We start from the raw sequence: 17,768 nt of genomic DNA, 5'->3' as shown, positions 1-17,768 counted from the left end.
TGAATATTGGCAAATGCATCAGTAAAAAATATTGTGCCTATTTAATGCTACCCTTGCTGTTAATATCGCAAGCCAGCATACAACTGAGCTAAATGTTTGGAAAGGACACTTTCTCATCCATAGCCTACAAACACATATCAAGTGCAAGAGCGCTGTTTGGCTTACATCTGAAGGCTGGGGGCATTTAGGCAGTCTACTGCGGACCGCTAAAACATCCTAATGATTATGATCACACTTCCTCAATGAAAATATTATGGTGACACTGTACCAAAGAAGTTTCGGTATGGTTTAGAAACTTCAGTGTAACCTGTTATCGGCCTGACTTGAAATATTTTCAGGCCTAGAAAAAACCTCCAGGACCACCCGTCGAACTGCGAGATTGTGAAGCGTGATTCATCACTCCAGAGAACACGTTTCCACTGCTCCAGAGTCCAATGGCGGCAAGCATTACTCCAGCCAACGCGACATTGCGCATGGTGATCTTAGGCTTGTGTGCGGCTGCTAAGCAGTTATTGTGCTGATGTTGCTTCCAGAGGCAACTTGTAACTCGGTAGTTGCAACCGAGATGATGATTTTTACACGCTACCCACTTCAGCACTCGGGGATCCCGTTCTGTGAGCTTGTGTGGCCGGGGAAGCTCTAGCGGGGCAGGAATTTGATGAACTGACTTGTTAGAAAGGTGGCATCCTATGACGGTGCAATGTTGAAAGTCACTGAGCTCTTCAGTAAGGACATTCTACTGCCAATGTTTGTCTATGGAGATTGCATGGCTGCGTGCTCGATTGGATTACTGCCTAATCAAGAATTGGATTGCTTGTATTTTTCATATTCTCTTGCATCAATTATATAATGAGAAACAGGTACCCAGTAAAGATCGTGTGAAACATTGTGAGAGAATCTTAAATTGTTTAATGAAAAGTCAAGATAACAAAGTAACAAAAATTCCACCAGTCTCCACCCCCACGCTTAACAAATATCCCATCCACCACTTTAACATTAGTCCTTTACTTGGTCCAAATCAAGCCATTGCACCCATCTATAGGCCAATGTTGACTACCTGAAGCATCCGATAAGACTTTTGATGTAAGGTATACAATCGATGAAAACATACGTATCACAGATACCTAGGTAAAGCAGCTTACTATACAATATTGGCAATACAGTTTCAGACCCACAAGAAAGTCAACCAGGTCCTGTGGATAGGGGCATGGAATCAGGCCAGAGATGCAGTCTTGTACACACAGAATGGTCCAGGGTGAGGGAGTTATTTCTAAACGCATAACAGCGACAGCATTGATTGCCTTAAATGAGACAAGGCCTTCTGTATTCGTCAAGAGCGGAGGGAGAGCAAACGCACTCAGTGCAGGTTTGCGTACAGTACGCAAGAGAATGTGTGTGAATCCGCTAAAATAATAAATGTTACAATTCAACAAAACTTGCTGCAGCAGTGGCTTATAAACACTAAACAAAAATGGAAGAGGGTTCATCATTCGGTTCTTCAAAATAAGGGCAAACATCACTTGGTCAAGACATTACAATGAAGTAGGGTTGAAGAAATTAGGTTTTGAAGGACAGTGTCTACTTCCCCCGAATCCCGTCACTCTGGATAATCGGTTAAGTTTCCACATGGATAGCCCACCCTAAATACATATTAATGTACTTCCACATTATGCAGGTATGAAAACCTTTTAACAAGTATATCTCCCTAGCTAAATGGTCAGTAACTGCTGTGTAATGTAGACATCTAAAACAGCTTAATCTTTCCCAATAAGTCCTATTCAGGAAACGAATGACATTTTAGGACACTTCTGCCCTCATCGATGTCAAGTATCCAAGATGGCTGCTATTTGGGGACCTGGTTAAATGGACTATACGTTACACTGTAGTGCTCTTTTAATTTAATTGGAATGTTCCAGTTATATGCTAATATACTCTGATCCTAAAAAATCTTGGAAAATGCCCTAACCACTTAACTGTCTAGTTCTATTGTGTTCAATCTGTGATCTCTGCCAGTACAATTAAAGGTAAAATAAACATTACAAATATGTGTGTGTAGAGGCCATTCTTGATTTTTAGTTAACTAAATGGACAGATTCAATGGTTAAACAGCAACTTAAAAGTACATTGTTTTGGGTTGCCATTTTGTGACCAGAAAGGGAATGAACTGTGCAATTATAATGGACTACAACTGAGTCATCTGCCTTGCTTTTATAAGTCTCGGATTGATGACCTATCGGACTTCGACACGGGGACAGTCCTGCTGATGAGGACTTTGTACAGTTCAGAACTTGTTAGTCATAATCCTCCAGTTGGTTGGTGTTGAAATGCAACTCCCTATTCAGGTCCTCTTTGGAACAAATAGTCCAGTCCTGTGAAAGCTCTTTTGTCAGTCTCTTCTCACCTCTCTCCCGCTCTCCTTTAAACTTCATCAGTCTTTCCTTCCAATCACAACAATGATATAAATCAATCTCTCTGGTTCAGTCTCTCCCCCTCCCCTCTCCAAATACCTCCATCTCCTTAAGCGCTACCACCCTCTCTTATTGACGACTCAATCTCTCACTCGTACTCTGCGATTAGCACCATCATGTAAATTCCAACCAGCATCGCCAGGATCTCCATCACCGATTGGCCCAGACTAGAGCGCCCAACCAGCAGCTCAGGCAGGACCGTCACCGTGGCGATGTACACAAAGCCACCTGCAGTGAATGGCAAGATCCAGGCTGTGGCGGCCGCGCCCACCCCCTCAGCCAATAGGGAGCAGGCTGTGCCGGCAAGAGCCCCCAAGGCTGTCAGGAGCTGTAGACACATGGCCTGATGGGAAAGAGGAAGTTGTCAATGGACATCTCTACCTACAGAGACTTTCTGATGCAGGTTGTTCAAACAGAAAAGGCTTACGTCTTTTCTTAAGTCTTACGGCTGCCACCATGTGTGAATAGGCTTTGTGTTGTAGTCATGACAGACAACTGGTACCGAGCATGTTTCAGTACATAGTCGAGCACATTTCCGTTTCCTGTCCGACATCAGTACGTGTAACATCAATTGTTATGAAAAGTTGAAGCTTGTGCATTACCTTCTTCTTGGTGCAGCCAGACTGGACCAGGATGGCAAAGTCGCCAATCTCGTGGGGCACCTCGTGCAGCAGGATGGTGAGAGTGGTGACTGTGCCTACTGCTGGGCCCACCAGGAACGATGCCCCGATGGCCAACCCGTCAGTGAAATTGTGTGTGAAGTCAGCAGCCAGGTTCAGGTAGCCCGATACCTTGATATCTATATTGATAGGGACGTCAAACATTCAGCACAGAACCTATGGACTCTAGTCTAGAGAGCCTGGTTAAATTGGGCTTAGGAGCATTTGTCAACTCCCTCCATGGTTAAAGCACAAATAAATAGATGTCATTGTTGTGAGTGTAATACATTTACTATCATATATTAAAATATTGAATTACTTTTGACATATTTATTTATGTAATATTACGCTAATTTCCCTATGGTGGACAAAACATGTCCACCTTACACAAGCTTGCATTTTCACCACATACAATATAGTGGAATTATATACATCCTTTTTTCTTCAGATTGGTGATATTAATATCCAAATTTACAGTCATCACGAATGCATTAAATGGATTGGATTTGGCACCATTGATTTTATGATACGCGCCTGTCAGTCGCAGGACTTAGAACAGCCTTCTAATTTTAAAGCTCAAATGGCCCAGAACATTTTGTGGCTCTCTGTATTAAAGTTGATGGCAGCACACCAATACACTGATTTGAGACCCAAACAACAGCCAACCCTTTGTCAGTGATGACATCCTATGCCGGGGGTCACGATTTGTTGAAGTTTAATAACAAAGCAACTGATTCGTTTCTGCCCCGTTTCAGCAGCCTCCCAGAATCTCCAGCCGATATTCTAGAATTTAGATGATTTTGAACCATGTTAGTTTAAACAGGAGGTGACTAACAAAACAAACTGGCGTTACACTTACGTCGGCAACCGCCTTGAACACTTCTAAATGTAGCTCTAACCCAGGGGTTCCCAAACGTTCACTCGGGGGGGCCCCCCTTCCAGCATTGGGGAACACCCCCCCCAGTTTCAATGTGGTTATTGAGTTGTGGTAGTTTCAACAGAAAATACAACTAGCTTTCCCCCCTAATCATTATGAGTGATCTATCAATTTGGTGTGTGTGCAGTTTATAAGGTGTCCTATAAAAAAATACAAGTAATCTGATTAATATTATTGCACATGTGTGTGTAGATAGTACATTTTATGCTTGCAATACATCAGGAACTGTTTCTACATATTGTTTATTGATTTGGACACATTAAAACTGTTTTGACAAGGGGCTATTTCTCAAAATGATTTGCCACCGGAAATGTATGTTTTAGGAATATAAATGTAACTTTCTATATTAATTTCAAATGGTATTGTACTTAATCTGGTAAAAACTGCTGAATGAGTCCAAAAACATGCTGTGTTTGATTTATTTTGATGTACCAGAAATCACCAAAATATGGTTTCCCTGCTTAATATTGAGAAGGGAGAATGGACAATAATCGCAACAGTTAAACACAATAACAGAGAAACAGGATTGATTTGAGGCTGGTAAATTAAACGCTGTCAAAGTGAATATTCTCTTTAAAAATAAGTAATTTCAGTAAAGGCAAACTGCCCACTAAGAAATTAAGTGGCAATTAGTCAACTCTTCTTACCTGTAGTTTTCTCCTCCACTCCTTTTGGAGTCTTCTCATCTTTGCTTTCTTTTCCATCTTTCTCACCCTCCTTATTTTCTTCCTCCCCGTCACTCTCCTTTGCCTTAGGAGCAGCTGAAAAAAGACGAAAAAAAATACATGTGCATAACTCTTTGGTGTACTGACCATCCCCCTTTATTTAACTAGGCAAGTCAGGTAAGAACAAATTCTTATTTACCAAGACGGCTTAGAAGAGCGGCATATAATCCCCTGACCATACAGTAGCTCTTGGCAAGAGGGAAATCTCAATGAATCAATGTTCAGATTTCAAAATGGACCCAGAGGTCATGTTACAAAACCAACTAACTGCTAGCCTAAAGATGTGGCTACATTAGCTAGGTCTAGGGGTCCTAGGTCTAGGGGTCCTAGGTCTAGGGGTCCTAGGTCTAGCTAAGTGGTCTGTAACCTGATTTAACTTGTGAATTTATCTGACGGGACAGACCGTGTGGTACACATGTGCCCAAGAGACAGCCACTTTACCAGGTTCCAGCGCCTGCTCAATCCTGACACACGTGTCGGCTAGCCCAAGTGGATTATCATTTGTTCATGGTGACAAAATAAATATTTACAAAAACGAAAGTACAAAAAGGCCTACACCAAAACTAAAGATGGCATCTCACACTGATTGCAGATCCTTCCTAATTGCTCACACCTGTGTGCTTATCAAGGCTTCACGGCAGATCTGCTGACCTCTGGGGATGGAGTGTGGGAAGTGGTAGTGTAGTGCAACTATGCTTATAAGCCCTAAACTGAGAGCGTTGGGTCAGTAACCAAAAGGTCGCTGGTTCTAATCCTTGAGCAGACAAGATGAAAAATCTGTCGACATGCCCTTGTGCAAGGCACTTAACCCTAATTGGTCCTGTAAGTCACTCTGGATAAGAGCATCTGTTAAATGACTGAAATGTTCATTTAACTACCTAACCTATTCCATAACAATAGACATGCAATGCATCCAGTTCATTCGGAAAGTAATTCAGACCCCTTGACTTTTTCCCACATTTTGTTACGTTAAGACTTATTCTAAAATTGATTACATTTTTTCCTCAATCTACACACAATACACCATAATGACAAAGTGAATAGAGGTTTAGAATTTTTTTGCAAATGTATTATATATTTTTTTAAATACCTTATTTATATAAGTATTCAGACCCTTTCCTAGGATACTCTAAATTGAGCTCAGGTGCATACTGTTTCCATTGATCATCCTTGACATGTTTCTAGAACTTGGAGTCCATCTGTGGTAAATTCAATTGATTGGACATGATTTGGAAAGGCACACACCTGTCTATGTAAGATAGTTGACAGTCCATGTCAGAGCAAAAACCAAGCCATGAGGTCAAAGGAATTGTCCGTAGAGCTCCGAGACAGGATTGCATCGAGGCAAAGATCTGGGGAAGGGTACCCCAAAAATATTTGCAGCATCGAAGGTCCCCAAGAACATCGTGGCCTCCATCGTTGGAAGAAGTCTAGAACCACCAAGACTCTTCCTAGCACTGGCCGCCCGGCCAAACTGAGCAATAGGGGGAGAAGGGCCTAGGTCAGGGAGGTGACCAAGAACCTGATGGTCAATGACAGAGCTCCAGAGTTCCTCTGGAGGTGGGAGAACCTTTCAGAAGGACAACCATCTCTGCAGCACTCCACCAATCAGGCCTTTAATTGTATAATAGCAAGACGGAAGCCTCTCCTCAGTAAAAGGCACATGACAGCCCGCTTGGAGTATACCAAAAGGCACTTAAAAGACTCTGACCATGAGAAATAAGACTCTCTGGTCTGATGAAATCAAGATTAAACTCTTTGCCCTAAATGTCAAGCATCATGTCTGGAGGAAACCTGGCACCATCCCTACGGTGAAGCATGGGTGGCAGCATCATGCTGTGGGGATGTTTTTCAGCGGCAGGGACTGGGTGGCCAGTCAGAATCGAGGGAAAGATGAAGGGGGCAAAGTTCCTTGATGAAAACCTGCTCCAGAGCGCTTAGGACCTCAGACTGAAATTCCCCTTCCAACAGGACAACGACCCTAAACACACAGCCAAGGCAATGCAGGAGTGGCTTAGGGACAAGTCTCTGAATGTCCTTGAGTGGCCCAGCCAGAGCCCAGACTTGAACCCGATCGAACATCTCTGGCGAGACATGAAAATAATTGTGCAGCGACACTCCCCATCCAACCTGACAGAGCTTGAGAGAATCTACAGAGAAGAATGGGAGAAACTCCCCAAATACAGGTGTGCCAAGCTTGTAGCGTCTTACCCAAAAAGACTTGACGCTGTAATCTCTTCCAAAGGTGCTTCAACAAAGTAAATTATATTTATGTAAATGTGATATTTCCGTTTTTTGTTATTTTTATTATCATTATGGGGCATTGTGTCTAGATTGATGGGGTAAAAAACAATTTAATCAATTTTATAATAAGGCTGTAACGTAACAAAATGTGGAAAGAGTCAAGGGGTCTGAATACTTCCGAATGCACTAAGTGGTCAACAGGAGGAAAGAAATGCATTACACACAGAGAGATCATTTCAAGGCATGAGAGTTATAGTAAAAAAAAAAAAAAGCTCATGTTGAATTGATATAGCAGGAGCACATGCATCAATTCAAATTGGCCTTTTGTTTTTCCCCCTGTGCTACAAACTCCAATTAAAATGGATTACCTACCGTGGGAGTGTCCATGTCCATTTCCTTCCTTCAGGAAGCGAACAAATTTTTCCACCACCAGGAAGGCCACAATTCCTCCAAGGACCCACAGCCCTACTGACATCATGTGACCATGGGCGGCACCTACAGGTATGACAAGGAGCACCGTCAGGGACATGCTGTTTGCCAAAATGGGGGCAGACCCCCCGTATTTTTTAATTCTGTAATGTATTGATGGTTGCTGCCTTCTTGGCCAGGTCTCCCTTGAAAAAGAGACTCTGGGTCTCAATGGGCTTTTCCTGGTTAAATAAAAGGTTTAATAAAATAAAAAATGTAATGAATCAGCTGGATAATATGATGGTGTTCGTAAATGTAGATATACCATGCGAGTGGCCATGATCCTGTGATTCTTCACTGTCATGTGAGTGGCCGTGTCCCTCGTCTCCATGGTGAGAGTGAGGCACTGTGTAAACAAGCGAGAGATAATAAGAAAGAATTACAATGGATATCAGACTGGCATGACAACATCCTTTTAACTACAAACCAATAAATATTTATTTTTTGGCTCAGTTTAAAGGTTGAATTTCCTTCACTGATTATTCTGTGTAAAGATTAAATCCCAGAATCATACCTAAAAATATTAATTCCATCAATACCAAAAATATTCAATAAACTAGATAGGCAATCAATTGTTTTCACTTAATTAAGAAATCTACCGTAACAATAGTTTAGGGGAAAAGGTGTGGAATGCCCTCCCTTCACTTCAAGTAGTTGTGTGATACTGACACTAACCCAGGGCGTGAGGGATGAGGTGTAGGAAGGCATCTCCCAGCAGGCCACCAGAGGCAAAGCTCAGCAGCACCTTCAGGAGGTTCTTGTGCTGGTCTGTATTGGACTGGACTGGGATCAGGAAGAGGATGAAGAAGGGAGCAGCACTGATCAGCAGGGTGGCACCGATGGCCTAATGGTAAGAATAGGAGAGAAAAACAGAGGTCATAAGAGGCCATTTTTAAAGTGTGTGAGCAGGCGTGCTTGTGGGTAGTAAAATAATCCCACACTTGATAAGGATGGCTGTTTTGAGTTCCAAGGGTATCAAACCAATGTAATCGACTTCATCAAATAAGGAAAGGCTATTCCCTGTCTACAAAAGTACTTACATTCCAACCCATTCAATAATTGAATGCCAAATAAATACATTCCAATTCAGGTCCAATTCAATTGATAGTAGCTAAATAGTTGGTTGACCTGTTGAGTCGTGCTGACCAGGACATTTAAATAATGGCAAAATAGTGTCTAACAAACCTAAACCTTTTGAACATGGCAAAGACGCATTTCGACTGCAGTGAAAATCGACAGAAAGTTATTGCCAGTACACTGCAGTGAGGTTGTCTGGTCCAGTTGTCAAAACCAAATGAGTCAATAGAACTCTAGACAAAACTTAGCAACAGACTCACTGGCAAAGGGAAATGTTTTTGTAGAAAAGTAATAGGCAGCCTGCGTTTGCACTGGGACTCAGTAGGAAAGTCAAGAGGTTGTTTGAATGAACAGGAGGGATACCGACTGACAAAGATGTGACATTTTGCATATGATTTGATGTAAGGTAGGCCTTGACCACTAATGGACATCTAAATGTAGCACGGGACCTGGACAAAAATCATGTTTCAAATATCCACAATAACACATTCATGTCCCTTCATGAATGGCTCCAAGGTCTCCACTGACAATACCTGCATCCAGAGCTCCACTATGTCCCTCTTCTCTCCTTCTGCCTCCCTTATCACCCTCTCTCCTCCGTGGGTGTGCCCGTGTCCACTCTCCTCGTGCTTATGTCCATGGTCATGTGCGTGACCGTGGTGAGACTCCTCAGCTGGGGGCAGGTTGGCCTCAGCACTCCACTTGCTCGCCCCGTGGTGCAGTTTCTGACTGCCATGGGAGTGACCATCGGAACCGCCGCCCCCGTGCGAGTGTGCATGCCCATGGTGGTCGTGTGCATGCCCATGGTGGTCGTGTGCATGCCCATGGTCATGAGAGTGGCTATGAGCAACAGTTAGCTGGGCGGCTAGCAATAGCACTGCTCCCGAGAACAGTGTTAACGCTAGCAGACGTCCATGGGCCATCATCTCACCTAGAACAGACACACAAAGGGAACATCTATGGTTACAGTTGCCTGCCTTAGTACAGCAACACTAGCTTCATATATCAACAGCTTGATTTCATCATGAACTTGGGAAGTTACAGTGGATGGGTTACGCTAGCTAGTTATCATATAACACATTAAACATTCCATTGACATCCCATCTGCTAACGTTACACCTAACAGCATTCCCATGATGGCCTTCTTGCTAAGGCAATAGGCCTAACGTTACACTTTTCCATTGACTCCTCGTATAAAAGACTGACTCAGGAAGAGGGAAAGGGTCCTAAATGGGGAAGTAGCCTTGCTGAGTAACTAACGTAGCTAGATGCCCTTAAAGTGATGGATTGAAAGAGATGCGGTTGTTGTTGTACCTAGCAAGTTATCTAACGTTAGCCACTAACTGTCTGGCTAGCAGCTAGCCACATCGACAAAGATGGATGTGAATGCGATTAAAAGAATGCAGATGTCGCAGTTTATCTTGCATGCAACGTGTTGTCGGGATAATTAGCTAAATTAAGTACAATAGCAAACAACTGTTGGCTAACGTTTGCGGTGATGACAACAATGTTGCAGTATAAGCGACTTGCCACACACTCACGTGTCTGCTGTAATTATGCAGCGATGATCGTTAATCAAACAAATTCTTCCAAACAGAGCAAAGGGTCTCAAAGGTGTCTATTCATTCTCAGACGTGGCATTTAGTCAAATCATTAGAAACCTCGCGTGATTTCAGTCGCTGGTGTAAATAAAGAGTACCTGTCATAATATCGCGAGATTTATGTTTTTGTAATCTCTCATCCGGACTCAAAGATGGTGGATAGATGAAGGCGTCCAACTCAGGCCGTTTACCATTGGTGCACATTGACTGACCCGTATATTGGATGGAGAAAATAAATTAACTTACTCCATGCTTCTGTTATTTGATGAAGAGTCTCTCCCTTCTCATATAAAGTTAGGATTCATTATATTTTTTATTTATATTATTTTTTATTTCACCTTTATTTAACCAGGTAGACTAGTTTAGAACACTTTCTCATTTGCAACTGCGACCTGGCCAAGATAAAGCAAAGCAGTTCGACACATACAACAACACAGAGTTACACATGGAATAAACAAACATACAATCAATAATACAGTAGAAAAATCTATACACAGCATGTGCAAATGAGGTAGGATAAGAGAGGTAAGGCAATAAATAGGCCGTGGTGGTGAAGTAAGTACAATATAGCAATTAAACACTGGAATGGCAGAATGTGCAGAAGATGAATGCGCAAGTAGAGATACTGGGATGCAAAGGAGCAAGATAAATAAATAAATACACTATGGGGATGAGGTAGATTGGAACGGCTATTTACAGATGAGCTACGTACAGATGCAGTGATCTGTGAGCTGCTCTGACAGCTGGTGCTTAAAGCTAGTAAGAGGTAAGAGTCTCCAGCTTTAGTGATTTTTTCAGTTCGTTCCAGTCATTGGCAGCAGAGAACTGGAAGGAGAGGCGGCTGAAGGAAGAATTGGCTTTGGGGGTGACCAGTGAGATATATCTGCTGGAGCGCGTGCTACGGGTGGGTGCTGCTATGGTGAACTGAGATAAGTGAACTGAGATAAGGCGGGGCATTACCTAGCAGAGACTTGTAGATGGAGCTGGAGCCAGTGGATTTGGTGCCTAAGGTTGAGATTGTTAAAGAAATTAGATCATATGAGATGGAATTGTGCGTGCATTAGTATAGGCCTGTTGGAACTGTTTTGTGTGTGTAGCATGAGAAGTATTTCCCATTATGTTCTTGGGACACAGCCAAGAGCTGACAAGTGAGACCAACGGTTTCCTGTTAGCCTGAAGGGAAAGAACTGGTTCTTCTTAATCAGGGTTGGGTAGGTCACTTTCTAAATGTAATCTGTTACATTTACTAGTTACCTGTCCAAAATTGTAATCAGTAACGTAACTTCTGGATTAACCAAACTGAGTAACGTAATCTGATCACACTCTGTTACTTTTAGATTTCTTCCCCCTTAAGAGGCATTAGAAGACAACATGTACGTCACCAATTGAACGACATCTATTGCAGGATAAATCAATGTTAAAGGTTACATAGCTGGCCATATATGGATGTAACATTTTACTTTATGGGTTGGTTATGTAGGCTTCTTCTAATCCATCGCTTTCTTCTACATATAATAATAATATTCAAATTGTCATGGCGTTGGCCTGGGGCTAGGTTTATGACAGTCATAAATACCTCTTCCCCCCTTTTTCCTCTCTCTACCCTACTGATGTTACATTTGCAAAACCCTTGGATAACATAGAGATTCTGGCCTCCCGGGTGGCGCAGTGGTTAAGGACACTGTACTGCAGCGCCAGCTATGTCACCAGAGACTCTGGGTTTGCGCCCAGGCTCTGTTGTAACCGGCCTCCCGGTTGTGGATTCACGTGGAAGAGTTATCGGATTCAAATGGAATTGTTGTTCAATTTATATGTTTGAATATGAAATTATTCGTGATGAAATGTGATTTTAGCTTCTAAAATGTGAGATTTGGGTTTTCAAGTCTACACATCAGAGTTATCGGATTCACATGAAATTGTTGTTCAATTTAAATGTTTGAATATGGAATTATTCGTGATGGGATGAAATGTGATTTTAGCTTCTAAAATGTGAGATTTGGGTTTTCATAAGGTAGGGAGGGCTCTGCTCAATCAGTGGCCCGCCCCCGTGAAGGGACATGGGCTATAAAACTTTTCAAACACGCCCTCCTCTCCCTTCCTATATAAAGGCTTGACGACAATATAACCTCCTGTTCCGAGGATGTGAGGACAACGGTCCGATGTCAGAATGGTTCAGATAATAACTACGAAGCCAACATCAGCGTGAGCTTTGGTTGAGAATGGTATGAACTTTGAACTCTTATTCCCCTTTTGCGTCCCTTTGATATTTCAAGTAGAAATTGTGCACCAATATTGCATTTTAAAAGCATGTTATATTAAATGAAGTGCCCTTTAATATAGACCACATGGAAAATTAAATAAATCCGATTTTTAATATGAATTAAGATTTGCTAAAGTGCCAAATCCATCATTTTGACATGTCCCTCCATGCACCCTCTGTCACTTCTAGAAAGATTTGAACCCACTTAACCCACACATTTCTCCAAGTTTTCATTGTAAAGCCCTAGATATTTTGTTGCTTCGACAAAGTCAATGCTGAAGATTATTATTTATTTAGTATGATTAGTGATTCATTTATGTTTGTCCCTCATTTGAAGGTCAACCCTGTTACATGAAAGGAGCTCTCGTTTTAATATGATGAAACTATTCCTTTAAAAATGTTTTTCAGGAGAAACATTGAACATCTATTAGTCAAATCATTGTGTAAAAGCAGGTGAGCTTGTTCTACACTTTTTGGCAATTTTCTGGTGTTTTATGTTGGGAAACTGAGCTGGTAGATCATAACACGTCAACCCTGTCACCCATAGAAATCTTTTAACAATATTTTTTTTTTTGTGAAGCTTGCATTCAATTGTCCCTTCCTGTGGCACACAACAAGCTTCCATTTCCCCAATCAAAAGGTGATTTATGGCTGATTTAAGATGAAATCGTCAAACCTGTTACGGTCAACCCTGTTACTTCATTTGGTGCTTAATAGACACTTAATATAGTATTTTTTTTTATTTAACCTCTTGAGAAGGGAAAACGTATTTTTTATGAAGTAGAACATGTGCTCTTTATGACAGAATGTGTTAAAATTAGGTGAAGTTACACTTCTCAAAAGGCACCGAAATGGCGGAGTGACCCATCTCCAGTACAATTTAAAGGCCAATTGCAGCCATTTAAAAAAAATATCAATATCAATTTTTTTCTTAGTACCTTACTGTAATTATTTTCAATTAAAATGGTAAAAAAAAAGAAGAAACAAAAATAGCTTCTTCGCAAAGAGCCATTTCTCAAGAAATCATTTAAATAGGACTGTCTGTTATTGGTCTAGGTGACACTTCAGGTGGTCTTGTCAAGCAGTTCTTACACTAAAAAGGCAGTATAGTCATTGTTACAATTTCATAGTATTATTCCAACCTCATAATGTGGAAATATATATAAGAATAGAGATACATTCAATAGAAGAGAGACAGATATTACATATATAGGAAGTATATCCCCATATGCAGTGCCTTCAGAAAGTGTTCAGACCCCTTGAACTTTTCCACATTTTGTTAACGTTAAAGCCTTATTCTAAAATTGATGACATTTTCTAAAATCCTCAGCAATCTACACACAATACCCCATAATGACAAAGTGAAAAACAGGTTTTTAGAAATGTTTGCAAATGTATTAAAAAAATTTAAAAAACAGAAATACCTTATAAGTATTCCATTGATCATCCTTGAGATGTTTCTTCAACATGATTGAAGTCCACCTGTGGTAAATTCAATTAATTGGCATGACTTGGAAAGGTACACACCTGTTTATATAACCCACAGTTGACAACGCATGTCAGAGCAAAAACCAAGTAATGAGGTTGAAGGAATTGTCCGTAGAGCTCCGAGACAGGATTGTGTCGAGGCACAGATCTGGGGAAGGGTATGTAAACAATTCTGACCTGACTGCCCGGCCAAACTGAGCAATCCGGGGAGAAGGGCCTTGGTCAGGGAGGTAACCAAGAACCCGATGGTCACGCTGACAGAGCTCTAGAGTTCCGTGGAGATGGGAGAACCGCAAACATCTCTGCAGCACTCCACCAATCAGACCTTTATGGTAGAGTGGCCATACGGAATCCACTCCTCAGTAAAAGGCACATGACAGCCCGCTTGGAGTTTGCCAAAACGCACCTAAAGACTCTCAGACCATGAAAAACAATATTCTCTGATATGATGAAACCAAGATTGAACTCTTTGTCCTGAATGCCAAATGCCACACCTGGAGGAAACCTGGCACCATCACTACAGTGAAGCATGGTGGAGGCAGCATCATACTGTGTGGATGTTTATTAGTGGGAGGGACTGGGAGACTATTCAGGCTTGAGGCAAAGATTAATGGAGCAAAGTACAGGGAGATCTTTGATGAAAACCTGTTCCTGAGCGCTCAGGACCTCAGACTGGGGCAAAGGTTCACCTTCCAACATGATAATGACCCTAAGCACACAGCCAAGACAATGCAAGAGTGGTTTCGGGACAAGTCTCTGAATGTCCTTGAGTGGCCCAGCCAGAGCCCGGACTTGAACCCGATCGACCATCTCTGGAGAGACCTGAAAATAGCTGTGCATCAATGCTCCCCATCCAACCTGAGAGAGCTTGAAAGGATCTGCATAGAATAATGGGAGAAACTCCGCAAATACAGCTGTGCATCATACCCAAGAAGAGTCTAGGCTGTAATCGATGCCAATGGTGCTTCAATAAAGTACTGAGTAAAAGGTCTGAATAACTTATGTAAATGTGATATTTCAGTTTTTTGTTTTATAAATTAGCAAAACATTCTAAAAACCTGTTTTTGCTTTGACATTACGGGGTATTTTGCATAGATTGATGAGGGAAAACAACCATGTAATACATTTTAGAATAAGGCTTTAACGTAACAAATGTGGAAAAAGTCAAGGGGTCTGAATACTTTCCGAAGGCACTGTATATTTAATTTTGTGTATTCCCGTCAATGCAGTCTGCTTGCTCTATAAAGTTCACACCTTTTCAGATGATGCTTATTCAATGCAAGGGAACACGGTTGACCCCTAAGCCCAAGGCGCGAAGGGAAACCTATTGTATTGATGCAAATCAGGGGGACCAATTAAACATTCCACAATTCGATTAGACATCTGCCCCTCAAATCTGCCAATAACCACCCCGCCCCCCTGACCTCCGGGTAGCCCTCACGACACCAGGGCGGCCTCTGTCCCTGGTTCCTCCCACCCCCTGACCCTGTAAAACCCTGGCACAATTGTAGACCCCGCCCTAGAGAAAGAGCAGCCAGAGTTCAAGGTAAATGTCCTTTTCTCTGTCTGTCTGTGACCTTGCCCATAATAATATGCACCGCTTTTTTTCACTTCTCACAGTTTTGTCACCCTTTGGACCAGATATGACTCTGTCTTGAAATTGAAGCTTTTCAGCTCCAAATAATTTTCAGAGGCTCTTTTTCAGTGATTTCACGGAATGAAAAATGTTTTAATCTAATTTGGAAAGTGTGTGTTAATGCAACATACAACAGATAGTAGAAGTAGTGGGATTTTAGGAAAATGAAACCTTAAAACATACACGGTATGTAAAAGGTTAAGACCTACACACAAATGACACATGGTTTGTGCTGGTGACAGCAGATCACATTGCTTTTCTATTTCTTATGAATAACCCGTAGCAATGTTCATTTATTTGAACAGAGCTGGAATAATTTGCTGGATTTCTTTGAAGTGCTGTGCAAGTGCAGTGCAGTGCATTTGGAAAGTATTCAGACTCCTTGACCTTTTCAAAACAAATTACGTCACAGCCTTAATTGAAAATGTATTAAATACACATTTTTCCTCATCAATCTACACACAATACCCCATAAAGACAAAGCAAAAACAGGTTTTTAGAAATGTTTGAAATGTATTCAAAATAAAAAACTGAAATACTTTATTTACAGAAGTATTCAGACCCTTTGCTATGGGACTCGAAATTGAGCTCAGATGCATCGTGTTTCCGAAGATTCACCTTCCAACATGACAACGGCCCTAAGCACACAGCCAAGACAGCGCAGGAATGGCTTCGGGACAAGTCTCTGAATGTCCTTGAGTGGCCCAGCCAGAGGTCGGACTTGAACCCGATCGACCATCTCTGGAGAGACCTGAAAATAGCTGTGCAGCATTGCTCCCCATCCAACCTGAGAGAGCTTGAGAGAATCTTCATAGAAGAATCGGAGAAACTCCCAAAATACAGGTGTGCCAAGCTAGTAACGTCATGCCCAAGAAGACTTGAGGCTGTAATCGCTGCCAAAGGTCCTTCAACAAAGTACTGAGTTGTAACGGCAGATTTCCTCTTCTTCGTCTGAAGAGGAGGTATAGCAGGGATCGGACCAAAACGCAGCATGGTAAGTGTCCATATCGTTTATTATAAAACATAACCTGAACACTAAGACATACAAAACAATAAATGTGAACATGAATGAAATCCAAACCGAAACAGTCCCGTGTGGTGACAAACACAGACACGGAAACAAACACCCACTAACCAACAGTGAAACCCAGGCTACCAGAGACAACTAACGACACCTGCCTCTGATTGAGAACCATACTAGGCCGAAACAGAAACCTAAACATAGAAACACAAAACATAGACTGCCCACCCCAACTCACGCCCTGACCATACTAAATAAAGACCAAACAAAGGAAAATAAAGATCAGAACGTGACATGAGTAAAGGGTCTGAATACTTATGTAAATGTAATATTTCCGTTTTTTTATATTAATTTGCAAAAAATTCCCAGATCCCAGGTTTCGGGGCTGTTGCTGGGCAATACGGACTTTCAGCTCCCTCCAAAGATTTTCTATTGGGTTCAGGTCTGGAGACTGGCTAGGCCACTCCAGAACCTTGAGATGCTTCTTACGGAGCCACTCCTTAGTTGCCCTGGCTGTGTGTTTCGGGTCGTTGTCATGCTGGAAGACCCAGCCACGACCCATCTTCAATGCTCTTACTGAGGGAAGGAGGTTGTTGGCCAAGATCTCGCGATACATGGCCCCATCCATCCTCCCCTCAATACGGTGCAGTCGTCCTGTCCCCTTTGCAGAAAAGCATCCCCAAAGAATGATGTTTCCACCTCCATGCTTCACGGTTGGGATGGTGTACTTGGGGTTGTACTCATCCTTCTTCTTCCTCCAAACACGGCGTTTAGACCAAAAAGCTATATTTTTGTCTCATCAGACCACATGACCTTCTCCCATTCCTCCTCTGGATCATCCAGATGGTCATTGGCAAACTTCAGACGGGCCTGGACATGCACTGGTGGATACACTCAACAAAAGTCTTTGTTTGTGAATGATGTCTGAATGTTGGAGTATGGGACTGCACTCAAAAAATGCTGGGTTAAAAACAAACAGATTAGGGTTTTTCAGCATTATTCTTGTTCTGGAGGCAACTCTGCAGTATGGTCACTAGCTGGCAGAGCCACAAGGTCATACAATCTGTTTTTAAACCTAACCCTAACCTTAACCACACAGATAACTCTAATGCCTAACCCTAACCTTAAATTAAGACAAAATAGCAAATGTTTGTTTCCATGAATTTTTGCAATATCTATCTAAG

The 17,768-nt window shown here is 42.0% G+C and overlaps 1 protein-coding gene across 2 annotated transcripts; it reads right to left on the bottom strand.

Moving 5' to 3' along the window:
• Positions 1-889: 889 nt before the first annotated feature.
• LOC110488341 (zinc transporter Slc39a7) lies at positions 890-10,272 on the bottom strand. Of its 2 annotated transcripts, none has more exons than XM_021560552.2 (8): positions 10,120-10,272; positions 9,112-9,509; positions 8,177-8,345; positions 7,767-7,847; positions 7,406-7,528; positions 4,712-4,825; positions 3,071-3,267; positions 890-2,811 (listed from the first exon to the last, which is right to left on the bottom strand). In XM_021560552.2, the coding sequence occupies exons 2-8, from the start codon at positions 9,502-9,504 to the stop codon at positions 2,557-2,559; spliced, it is 1,332 nt and encodes a 443-aa protein (XP_021416227.1). In that variant the 5' UTR covers positions 9,505-9,509; positions 10,120-10,272; the 3' UTR covers positions 890-2,556. The 2 variants fall into 2 exon arrangements, with proteins under 2 accessions (XP_021416227.1, XP_036826960.1); XM_036971065.1 differs by lacking the exon at positions 10,120-10,272 and adding an exon at positions 9,893-10,041.
• Positions 10,273-17,768: the final 7,496 nt, after the last annotated feature.

This window comes from Oncorhynchus mykiss, chromosome 32 (genome assembly GCF_013265735.2).
Source record: "Oncorhynchus mykiss isolate Arlee chromosome 32, USDA_OmykA_1.1, whole genome shotgun sequence".
Lineage (NCBI taxonomy): Eukaryota > Metazoa > Chordata > Actinopteri > Salmoniformes > Salmonidae > Oncorhynchus > Oncorhynchus mykiss.
The sequence above is the reverse complement of the archived record's forward strand: the minus strand, read 5'-3'. Positions and strand labels throughout refer to the sequence as shown.

Coding starts and splice junctions, on each gene's coding strand:
- LOC110488341 (XM_021560552.2), bottom strand. CDS start 9,504: ATGATGGCCCATGGACGTCTGCTAGCGTTAACACTGTTCTCGGGAGCA. Junction 7,529..7,766: donor GGATCATGGCCACTCGCATG/GTATATCTACAT, acceptor TCATACCTGTAG/GTGCCGCCCATGGTCACATG. Junction 3,268..4,711: donor AGTGGAGGAGAAAACTACAG/GTAAGAAGAGTT, acceptor CTATCAATATAG/ATATCAAGGTATCGGGCTAC.